At 35.3% G+C, this 12,863-nt stretch overlaps 2 protein-coding genes across 2 annotated transcripts in view; one reads left to right on the top strand and one right to left on the bottom strand.

The window, feature by feature from the left end:
- Positions 1–456: 456 nt before the first annotated feature.
- Positions 457–6,204, bottom strand: LOC106103151 (facilitated trehalose transporter Tret1-like). The gene is made up of 7 exons (XM_013282824.1): positions 5,980–6,204; positions 4,820–5,140; positions 4,257–4,362; positions 3,306–3,380; positions 2,313–2,530; positions 1,580–1,762; positions 457–851 (listed from the first exon to the last, which is right to left on the bottom strand). The coding sequence occupies exons 1-7, from the start codon at positions 6,190–6,192 to the stop codon at positions 624–626; spliced, it is 1,344 nt and encodes a 447-aa protein (XP_013138278.1). The 5' UTR covers positions 6,193–6,204; the 3' UTR covers positions 457–623.
- Positions 6,205–11,230: 5,026 nt separating this feature from the next.
- The window catches only part of LOC106103097 (facilitated trehalose transporter Tret1-like), a 6,435-nt gene continuing 4,802 nt past the window's right edge, over positions 11,231–12,863 (top strand). The window contains exons 1-2 of the mRNA XM_013282763.1: positions 11,231–11,267; positions 12,005–12,234. Of these exons, the coding sequence (XP_013138217.1) occupies positions 11,231–11,267; positions 12,005–12,234 (267 nt within the window). The remainder of the gene's footprint in view (positions 11,268–12,004; positions 12,235–12,863) is intronic.

Below are 12,863 nucleotides of genomic sequence, written 5' to 3'. Positions count from 1 at the left end.
GCTCGTTTGCCACCTTATATTATAAAAAAAAATCAGTAGTTTTTACGTGAATCGAATACATACAAAAATACAAATCATTCCTCTTTATATTAGTATAGACTAAATCCAAGTATGGAAAATGCGTCTGTTAACAGCCTTAAAAGGTTTAATTCTTAAGACAGGTTTATTTTAATTTATCATTTCTACTGATTTTCTATACATAATATCTTTCATAGGGACGTAGCCTCTGTTAGGTGGCGACATGGCGTGTGCCATTAATGACACTTGTGTCTTAATGTAGCAATATAATAAACTAGCTTTCGCCCGCGACTCCGTCCGCGTGGAATTAAAAAAAACAAAAGTGAGTAGCCTATGTGTTCTTCCAGATTATCTTCTACATATTTACTAAATTTCATCGAAATCTGTTCAGCCGTTTAGGCTACAAGTTAACAAACATCCAATATTGTAAATGGGAAAGTTTAGATGGATGGATGTTTGTTAGAGTTTGTAGCCTAAACGGCTGAGCAGATTTCGATGAAATTTGAGATAGATGTAGATAACCTGGCAGAAAACCTAGGCTACTTGGTTTTTTTTAAAATTCCGCACAGACGGAGTCGTGGGCGAAGCTAGTTTTAATATAATTATCATTTTCTAGGGCTAGCAAATAGATTTTGTATAACATCGACTGTTAATCCTTTAGTTTCCGGTACAAAGAAGAAGGAAAACACAGCAGAGAGTAAGCAGACGGCCGCAAAGAAGTAAAACACGGGGCCTAAGCCTATAGCAGTCACTAAAGGGTTGAACAAGAAGAGAACTACAAAACTGCAGATAAGGCACCATTCCACTGCGATCATTGACGCTATACTTCGGATCTGAAATAGAAAAAAAAAACAAATTAAAAAGGTTAAAAGAAGAAAGGCAATATTTAGTCACTAGCTGTTCCTGTGCGACTTACGCATGGAATTACGAAAATTTTATTTCATTGTTTACATCTGTCAAAATATCAATTACAACTGTCATAATGACATGACATGACGCCAACCTTGCTTGCTTGATGTTGGCTGCAACTTATGGTCTCTTTCCCACATTAGGATTTCATCCAAAATATGATCCTCTAAGTTTAATGGCGTTAAAATATATAGCCTATATCTTGACGCAGCTGTAGGGCTTTTTATTAAAAAAATAATTATTCAAAAATATGCTGTAAACGCTGACATCTTAGGCAACAAAGAAGTGTGAGTTTACGCTTTATTATAAGAGTAAAGAGTACAGATAAACAGATATAGTACCTAGCTCTTAATCTTTTTACATTTAATACCTTTAAATATGATATAATTTTTCATCAACTTACTCATGTACCTACAGAGGGTTGGCACATTACGTAGTGCTTCCATACATCACTACGAGTATCAACCGTTATATTTGCATTCACTCCTTTCATAAGCATATCCTCTTTCATAGAATTCATCCGTACTTTCTTCTACTTTGTAGCCACCCGCATTCGATCTTAATACTTTTTTATGTCCTCATTTTGCTTCTCAATTTCTCCACCACCTTCTTTCAAACTTCTTTAACAAAGTCTAGTATATGAACTACTAACCTCAGGTAGGAATATCTCAGCGACTAATACAAAAGGCACAGTGCCCGCTCCACAAGTGTACATAATGACGAACAAGTACATAAACATCGCGGTGATCCAATGCGGGCCCCAATGCAAGTGTATCTGAGTGCCAAGTACCACGCAGCTCACACATGCGCCTAATGATGCGTAAATCATAAGATACTGGAAATAAAACATCAATGCATTCATTTGTAACAATAAAATCTCACGAACAGTACACGTTTAACGCCCTATCGTGACATTTGAACGGCTCCCCTTTAGCACTTTTGGAGTTTTGTGTGTGTAGAAACCTGTGACCCTTTCTGTTTAACGCCCTAAGCGACCACGCTATGCCCTAACACCCCACACCCGAAATTAAACAATATTAAATATTTTTTTTTTGTGATGACACCAGAGAACAGATTTTTTACATAGAACATTTTATTTTGAATTTCTACAGCATTTTCACAACTTTATTTAATGTCTCTACAATATACATGTTGGCGTTTAAGTTACAAAGAAACATCGTATTCCAGGAATTAAGAAAAACCTCCTCCATATCACCATTCTATCTTTTAAAAAAGTTATCTCTAAAAACAAACTAAAGTAACATAAAAGTTTTTCACCTCGACAAAAACCCATACGTGTGCCATTGGAAATGGTACATAAAAATGCTTATAAAAGCAGCAACAAATGAAAATCGTAGTGGAAAGGGCACTAAAAAAATACTAACCCTTCGTCCAGCCCATTCCATTAAAAAGGCAGCAATAAAGCCAGACACAACTGTCAATATAGCGGATATAACACTGCATATAGTGGGAGACATTGTAGGAACTGCTTCCGCGAAGAGAGGCTCAGCGTAAACCTGCACCACCATCAGACCTTGGAAGATAGCTGCTGTGTATAGCACTAAGGCTACCATCAGTGCACGACGTGACGAACGAGACTTTTCTGTGAAAAAACAATGTATTTACAAGTAGCAGGACTTTCAAAGCAATATAAAGTTCAGTTTCAAATGTACTTTACCACCACCTTTAAAATCGCACAACTTTTTAGTCTCGCTTTGATTCCTATGAGCTTATATGGAGCACACTACTCGATTTTTAGTTGTGCAACTAAACAATCGAATGAGCTTCGAAACAAACGCAACAGTTGCGTGAGCGTCCTCTCTAAAGATTCCTTAATTTGTTTATTTTATAGTAAAAAAACGCAATTGTAAAGGACTTGTCTATTAATTGACTAGGTGCGTTAACATTTTTTTTATAACATAAGGTGGCAAACGAGCAAGCGGCAACCTGAATCCGCAAAAATGGCGAAACGAACGCTGCCCAGAGACATCGGCATTTGCAGATGCGTTGCCTATCCTTCATTGACGGAGGAAGAGACGCACATAAAGAGGATATTTCCCCTTCCTATGCATCTCCTCTACCGTCAAATCCACTTCCCGTTCTCATCCTCTCCTTATAAGAAAAGGGTGGTAAAGAGAAAGGGACTTAAATTAGGCCTCCGGCACCAAACTCATCAAACGAAACACGGAATTGCTTCCATTTGACGGCTGTCTTCTGTGTGGTCGTGGTATTACTGGGGGCGTGCCCTGCAGTGCTAACATGTTAAAGCGGGCACTACCACTCAACATTGAGTTATGATTAAGAATAATATAATAATAATATAATCATATATATTTGCTACGATTCTAGAAAACAGATAAACTAAAATTTCTACATACTAAAGAATTTCCAAGCCGACATCTTGGGTTTTTCTTTCATTTCTGGCTGTAGTTTTTCAACCTCTGGCGTCAAATCTGTACAAAAAAACATTCAACGATAACAAGATCGAACTTATATGTAATGCATGGAATTAAAAATAAACAAAGGCAAGCCTATGTATTTTACCAGATTATGCTCTACATCGAGCGTCGGTGGCTCAGCTGTTTAAACACTTGACTTGTAATTAACAGGTCTTGGGTTCGAATCCCGCCATGTACCAATGTGATTTTCGATTTTTCGAATTTTCATATGTACATAATTTTCCTGACGATCTTACGGTGAAGGAAAACATCGTGATGCAACCTGCACATATCGGCGAAGAAATTCAAAGATATGTGTGAAGTCAACCAACTCGCACTGGGCCAGCATGTTTAACTATGGCCTAGTCACCCCTTATTAGGGTGGGCTCCGAGCCCCTTGGTGGGGACATATAGTGAGCTGGTGATGATGATGCTCTACATATGACGGTACTCTAACAAACATCCATCCATCCAAAGTTTCGCATTTATAATATTAGTAAAATGAGTAAGAGGTGAAAATTTAGATAGATGTATGTTAGAGTTTACCTAATCTACAGAACGAAACTGGATGAAATTTGGTATACATTATTAGACAACTTATTTAATTGATACTGTCGCTTTTAACTCAGAGCAACACTTCTCGTCAAGACTCAAGTTACGCGACAATCTATCCATCCTTCTAGTGACATTGACAGCTGTCAGCTAGGGACGTGACGTTTATGCTGATAATCTAGAGTTGCGCCAATTCTATAGCACGGTACTAATTTTATTCCTAACAACATGTAGAAGAATGTCTGGAAGATCACATAGAGTACCTTTGTTTCTTTAATTCTACGCGAACCGAGTCGCGGGCGAATGCTAGTTTAGTAAGATATTGTGAATATTCCATACCATCAAGATCAGGATTCATAGCTCGACGTATCATTTGTATTTCTTCTTCGACAATTTTTGACGTCACTTTAGCACCTCTGTAGTAAGCGATTACTTTTGCAGCATCCTGTGTAGTTAGACAAATTTAATTTTGTATTACAGTTTTAACAGACATAAACAAAATCACTAAAATATTACGAGAAGATATCTATATTTCATTATTTAAATTGAAAAAAAAAAAACATCCTGTATATCATACTTCATCCTTGATATTATAAATGCGAAAGTTTATATAGATGGATGGATGGATGTTTGTTAGAGTTTGTAGCCTAAACGGCTGAACGGATTTCGATGAAATTTGGCATAGATCTAGAGCATAATCTGGAAGAGCACATAGGCTACTTGCTTTTGTTTTTTTAATTCGACGCGAACGGAGTTACGGGCGAAAGCTAGCAGTAAATAATTATTTCCTCGATTTTCAGTCAATTACTAGACTGATTAAAAACAAAAAACAATCAGAGTTCTAATATTCTGTGATTACAAATTATCAAACTATTACACTTAAGTATATAAAAACAACTAACCTTATCTAATCCTTTCCTCATAAGATGTATGGGAGATTCCTTTAAAAGTACCAGCAGTACAACACCAAGTACACTCATGGACAGGCACACGTAGATCATCGCTTCGTAAGTCAAATATCCACCCATCAGATATGATGCGAGCATACCCAATCCATAAAACACCATGACTCCTGACGTCATAGTACCTCGGATGGATTCTTGACAGATTTCGCTGACGTAAATGGGTACTACTAACATCATACAGCCACTAAATCCGGAGATGAATATCGCTGTGAGGATAGCTACAACGTTGTAACAAGTGGATACCACTACCCATGCTAGCTGTGAAAAATAGATTTAATTATTATGGATTGTAAAAGAAATTATACAAACTAGGAAGGCTAATTTTAGTCCCTTTCCCTTTCCACCCTTTTCTTAAGAGATAAGGATGGAAAGGAAAAGTGAATTGGATGGTGAACGAGACGCATAAGAAGAGGAAATGCCACTTTATGTGCGTCTCCTCCTCCGTTAATAGGCAACGCATCTGCAATTGCGGATGTTTATGGGCAGCGGTCGCTTTCCATTTCGGTGGATTCGGTGGCCGCTTGCTCGTTTGCCATCCTATATGATAAATAAAAAACTGCTCGTATTTAAATAATAAACGACTTTGACAAAACTGTCGATTGTCTATTGTTTTGCACAACTAAATATCGAGTAGTGCACCTCCATATAAGGTCATAGGAATCAAAGCGAGTCTAAACAGTTATGCGATAGTTTAGTTAAAGGTAGGCGCTCGTGAATTTGCACTCGTCAAAATTGAGAGAATCTTTTTTTGATCTACCCTTGTTTTATTTGTTTTTGTAAGGTTGTAGACAAGAATAGACTACAACTAAAAACTCATTGGGTTTGGATCACGTAGGTTTATGCGCATTATTTGAAACGCAGTTGAATTGTAATTATTTTGTATTTCTACCTTTATTGTAAGTTAATCTACATTTACAAGAACAAACAGACGCATTGTAGAACGCTAGTTATAATAAAACTAAAGATATTTAATCTTAAAAAGTATACAATGTAATAACATAATAACATGTAAATAATATTAGAATACTAGAGATAAAAAAACATTATGACATCATTTTTGTGACAAAACTATTACAAAGTCATAAAGGGTAACTTACCACTTGTGATAACGCAAACAGCATACAAGAATACTTCCTTCCTAAAGTATCAAGAAGATAGCCAGAAAATGGTGTACTTATCAACGCGCTGATAGAAGATAAACTGCCCAAGAGTGCCACTTCAGTCTCCGTCATAGGACGGTCCAGGGTTGTGTTCGCAGAAGAGAACAGAACGAGAGTAGATGACGGCCATGTGTACATCACACCCAGCATCGCACAAAGGTAACTTACTAGAATAAAACATCAATAATTATGGGAATAGTATGTAATAACTAGTTAAACATGATACTTTTGACTTGGCACATCCAGCAAAACACTATTAACGATTTGGCGTGCCATATCAAATTTTATACGTTATAGATTATTTTTCCCGCTCAAATTCATTTATTTTTATTTTATCTCTACAGGGGGCTTTGTCGCGAAGCAACAATAACGCCCCATAAGTCTAAAACAAACAAAACTTAGTTGTCCAACTGCTTTCTTAAACAGATGTCGGCCAACTTAAACACCATCCCGGGCTCATCCGTAGACGGGTAAGTCAGGATAGTGTTTAAGTGGACAAATTCATAAGACATCAAACTAAACTATCGCACAACTGTGGTGCGATTGACGATTGTTTCGCAGCCTATTCCACTTTTTAGTTCATCACCAGCTCACTATACGTCCCCACCGAGGGGCTCGGAGCCTACCCTAATAAGGGGTGACTAGGCCATAATCAACCACGCTGGCCAAGTGCGGGTTGGTTGACTTCACACATATCTTTGAATTTCTTCGCTGCTATGTGCAGGTTGCATCATGATGTTTTCCTTCACAGTAAGAACGTCGGGTAAATTATGTACATATGAAAAATCGAAAATCACATTGGTACATAGCGGGATTCGAACCCTGTAGATTACAAGTCAAGTGTTCAAACCACTGAGCCACCGACGCTCCACTTTTTAGTTGCATGACTAATCAAGCATCATAGTGTGCGGACCTCCACATAAACTCACAGGAGTTAAAGCGAGACCAAACAGTTGTGCGATACTTTAGTTTCAAATGTGCGCATCTTACTTTTCCCCTACAATACAAATCGAATGCAATATAACACTTCAAATTCGATTTAACTATTAGCATAAAACCACATACAAAACATTCCGTCCATCAAACATCCAAAAACCCTCCTAATTTGCTAAAATCCTTATTTAAGGTTTAAGGAACTTATGACTTACTTTTTACTTAAGGAACTTATTTATCTAACATTTATATTATTATATAATGCAAGCGTACACAAAAAACTATAAAAAAGCGTAGGTAGTAAAAAAACTATTGAATACAAACAGGTAAGTACATGCGTAAAGTATTACTAGATGTGACATGCAATATTACATTTTAAATGTTTGTTGTAATTACTAAATTGTACCTAATAGTTTTATTCATATTTTACTATATATTATATACTAATTACTATATATTTAACTAGCTGTTCCCATGTGACTTCATCCGCGTTAGATTTAAAAAAAACATTTAATTGTTCACATTTGTCAAATTATCAATCGTAAATGTCAAAATGATACGACATGATGATAACCATGACAACCTTGCTTCCTTGATGTTGGCAACAACTTATGGTCTCTTTCCCACATTAGGGTTTTTATCCAAAATATTTACCCCCTAAGTTTAATGGCGTTACAATATACAGTCCAAAGCGTGACGCAAGTATAGAACTTTTTATTAAAAAAAGAATTATTCAAAAATATGGTGTAATTGCTGACATCTTAGGCAACAAAGAAGTGTGTGTTTACGCTTTATTATAATAGTATAGATATGCAAAATTCTTTTAAATAACTTACCAATAGCAGTAGATATCGCTTGATTTAACACAGCCATGATATATTTTTTCTATTCACGTTTATTTAAATTTTTAAAATATCAATTATATCATCCACTCTCTTCTGCCCTACCCATTACAAAACTGAGTTAGATTTAATCTGATATCTGATCTCTAGGAATTATATAAAACTTCTTCGACAAACAGAAATTATATTCTGCGATTATAAGCTTACAAGCTTAGGTATGTGCACAGTAACGGCGAAGCTATATTCCGCGATAGAACAATTCAAGAAATATCTATTAGTAGTTACAACTACCAATATTACTACAAACAAAGCGAAAATATGGATGGATGTTACAAAGTCTGGATAACACATAAACATAGAGAGATAGGTTTATAATTCCTCACCGATTAAGTCGCTTGTAAAAGCAATTAAGAAAATAATAGGAAGAAATGAGAAATATATTCGACTGTTGTTAGTCGGATAAAGGACCCAAGAATACATTTACCGTTTGCCATTGACGCTTTGTTTTAGAACATCGTAGTTTTTTCGCTTTTATTTCGCTTCGCAATCACTGGTAATAATCCTTAACCTAGATAACATTTAAATTAAGATTAGGGACTCCAATTTAAAAGTTTTATTCTATTTCATAATTGTTTTAACCTTGCAAAGATTTCTGGTCTATTAATTACGTAATATAAAAGTTCTTGTAAAATGTGTATTTATCAAAAACGACATTATTTTAAAACGAGCTGTTGCCCGCGACTTCGTCCGCATGCTATTCGAAAACATACCAACTATATGAATTACAAAAAGCTACGTATCCCTCGGGAACCGGACATTTCTCGGGGATGAAGCTTATCCCATGTGTACATCAGACTGTGCTTTATATCTGTGCCAAATTTCAATAAGATATGTTGAACCGTCGCAGAATGATCGAGTAAACATTAAAAAACTAAATTAATGAATCCCACTAGAACCGTAACTATTCCCGGGATAAAAAGTAGCCTATGTGTTCTTCCAGACTATGCTATAAATCTGTGACAAATTTCATGGAGATCCGTTCAGCCGTTTAGGCTACAAACGCTAACAAACATCCATCCATCCATCTAAACTTTCGCATTTATAATATCAGTAAGAAGTAAGATTATTCAAAAGTGTATTCTACTACCAAATGTTATTCAGTTTGACTGAAGTTTTTTTAAATTACCAGTTAATGGAAAAAAGGACAATGTAAAAGCACACACCTAAAACTAAATTATCGCACAATCTTTTAGTCTCGCTCTGATTCCTATGAGCTTATGGAGGTGCGGACACTACTCTATTTTTAACTGGGCAACTAAACAGTTGAATTGGCTGAGAAACAATCGACAATCGCACAACAATTGTGCAATAGTTTAGTCAACGGTATACGCCCGCTCTAAATCTATTTATACATCTTACTTCTGAATATAAATGCGAAAGTTTTGATGGATGGATGTTACAAAGGCATTATCAAAACGGCTTAATGTATCTCGCTGTTTCCACAAATACAGAACATAGTCTGGAAGAACACAGTACACTAAGGTTCTGTTATTCCGCGCGAGCATAAGACAGTTTGATATAAAGATGTTAAAAAGCGTATACAAAGAAAAGCATACCTTAGTACAGGGGTGATAAACCTTTACGTGACTTGACATTTGATCATAGACGTGACATAATATAATCTCGATTTTCGCGTTGAATCACTTCGCGTTCCTTAAACAAAATCTTACCATTATGTTAAATCGACATTTCTAATTATTTTAATGTTCAGTGACTTGCTTAAAATATTATAGCGCGTGGCATTATAGTTTACCTGCCAATGGTTCACCACCCTTGCCTTAATGTAACAACTTTGATAAGATGAGGAATTAATCTGAAACTACACAAAACTGCGGAGAGTACTGCAATAAAGATATTTACGGAAATTCCATGCGCGAGAAAACTGTTATGATTTCACATATCTCTTTGTAACAAGTCCTATTGCCTTATTTCTATTATTTTAATGTGTCACTAAAATTACAGGCTTTTTTCGTTTTAAACAAAAACAAGTTACTAAACTATTTTCTTTCATAATCACACATATATTTTATTAAACAAAACATTACATAGATTAGTCGGGGACAAGCTAAAAGGAGTCTTTTTACTATTATAATAAACCTACTAATATACTAGTAAGAATTAATAATAACTATAAAACCGACTGATTGTAACCTTATGCGTTAACGTTTAACGTTAACTAACGTTAACTACTACATTTGAGGTTACATTACGAGAATCTTGCGAGAACATGTTCGTAACATATCTAGAAAATTATTGAAGTTTACACCCGGTACATCAACAAATGTAATACAAAGATTTTCGATATCGAACGTTCTCAAGAATACTTATGATTTACAATATTAGAATAGATAATATCCTAGTTAGGAAAACCATTGTAACTATAATTTCTAGTGTCCGGCCGTTACGGTTTTTCAGTCAAAACCGAAACTAAACTTTTGGACTTGCTCTCTGTTTAGACCGAAACCGAAACTTCCGAAAACTTTTAAGGTTATATTTTGTATAACAGTTAAGTGTATTTTTAATAAATTGTTTATACAGATATTTTCCAATGAAATCCCTGTATCTCTTTATACATCAAAGTCTAACAGCGGGCGGACACCTTTGACTAAAGTATCGCACTGTTTCGCAGCCCATTTAACTGTTTAGTTGCACAACTAAATTTTGAGTAGTGTGCTCATAAGTTCATAGGAATCAAAGCAAGACTAAACAGTTGTGCGATAGTTTAGTCAAAGGTGTGCGCATGCTCTTAGTGTTTCAATATTAGGGTTGTCAATAATCCGAAACCATGTTACATGATAACGCATATCGTACACCTATACTATTATAATAAAGCGTAAACACACATTTCTTTGTTGCCTAAGATGTCAGCAATTACACCATATTTTTGAATAATTCTTATTTTTAATAAAAAGCCCTACACTTACGCCACGCTTTAGGCTATATATTTTTACGCCATTCAACTTAGGGGGTAAATATTTTGGATAAAAACTCTAATGTGGGAAAGAGACCATAACTTGCTGCCAACATCAAGCTGCAAGGTGTCATGTCATGTCATTTTGACATTTGTAATTGATAATATGACAAATGTAAAAAATAAAATAAAATTATCATAATTTCATGCGGATGTAGTCGAACGGGAACAGCTAGTCAGACATACAAATGTCTATTTGAATGTAATTTCATATAACTTTTTTCCGTCTTTGTTTGAATATGATTACGAACATAATCCTCGTGTAACAATGTTTGTCAAATAAAATGTTAAACGAGAAGAAAACTATATTTTCGTTATTATAACTAGATGGATTCTGTGGACGACAGTTGCGTTATATTATATTTGTTATATTAAAATAAATATGTCGATATTCTATCAAGTTGCAGCGACGGGCGTTGGTATGTTTGTGTAATATTTTCAGACGAATAATCGTTTTGTAAGAAACGCTTGAATTTAGAATAGAATAAGATAGAAATTATGTTTATAAAACAACCGTTACAATAACAATTTATGTCAACTAACTAGCTGTTCCCGTGCGACTTCATCCGCATGAAATTATGAAAATTTTATTTTATTGTTTACATTTATCAAATTCTCAATTGCAAATGTCAAAATACCAATTACCTTACTATGGCTCTTGTTGTTGTCTCTTTCCCACATTAGGGTTTTTATCAAAATATTTACCCCCTAAGTTTTTAAGCGTGAAAATATGTAGCCTAAAGCCTGACGCAAGTGTAGGGATTTTTATTAAAAAAAATAATTATTCAAAAATATCCTGATATTGCCGACATCTTAGGCAACAAAGAAGTGTGTCTTTACGCTTTATTATAATAGTATAGATAGAAAATATTTGTGGTTTAATTTATTTGAATGGTTGGTTGGACTTAAAAACTTGTTAAAAATTCTATGACCATTAGAATTATTCTCTTCAATTATTCATCATCTCCCCTGCCTTATCCTACTCCCGTAGGGTCGGCGCACCGGGTTTTCGTCCTCCAAAGCATTCTATCATCCGTTATCTCAGTCATCACTCCCTTCTTGAAAAAAGAGTTATTATTTATTTACGTAAACAATCCCTTAGTGTAGATATTTAGTGTTTTGTCAAATTTATTGATCTCTTAATTATCTATTCCAGTAAGTTATCTCTGTTTATCAATGGGGATAATGTACACCTGGCCATCTTCCACACTCGTTCTATTCTCTTCTGCGAACACGACGCTCAACCGGCCCATGACAGAGACGGAGATAGCACTCCTAGGAAGCCTATCATCCATCAGCGCGCTGGTCAGCACGCCGTTCTCCAGTTACATCCTTGATACGATAGGCAGGAAATATTGCTGTCTAATATTTTCATTGCTTCAAGTGGTAAGTAATCAGTAATCTTATTTCTTACTAATATTATATATCTGAAAGTGTGGATGGATGTTTGTTAGAGTTTGCAGCCTAAACTGCTGAACGGATCTCGATAAAATTTGGCATACATGTAAAGGATAGCCACTTTTGTTTTTTTTAATACCATGCGGATGTAGTCGCGGGCAAAGACTAGTTATAAATACTAGTTTAATAAGAAAATAAATGAGCTTTTATGGTGAAAGTTATTTTGAAATCAGTGAAGTAGTTTTTAAGTATATCCGTAAAAACAAAAGATATTCGGTGAAATTGCTACCTGCAGACTCGATATGTTACCGTAAGAGGGCGCGCCCACCTTTTACTAAACTATCGCACAACTATTTAGTCTATCTTTGATTCCTTTGAGCTTATATGGAGGTACTACTCGATTTTAGTTGTGCAACTCAACAGTTGGAAGAGCTGCGAAACGATAGACAATCACACAAAAAACTGTATCTCAAAATTTGTTCCGTAGTTTTAAAGAGGCACACATAGGTACAAATAAAAAGCGGGAGGCGACGTTGTATTTAGTTTTATAATTTATTTTATTAATTAACTAGCTGTTCCCGTGCGACTTCATCCGCATGAAATTATGAAAATTTTGT

This window comes from Papilio polytes, unplaced genomic scaffold (assembly GCF_000836215.1).
Source record: "Papilio polytes unplaced genomic scaffold, Ppol_1.0 DF823868.1, whole genome shotgun sequence".
In the NCBI taxonomy this organism is placed as follows: Eukaryota; Metazoa; Arthropoda; class Insecta; order Lepidoptera; family Papilionidae; genus Papilio; species Papilio polytes.
The sequence above is the reverse complement of the archived record's forward strand: the minus strand, read 5'-3'. Positions and strand labels throughout refer to the sequence as shown.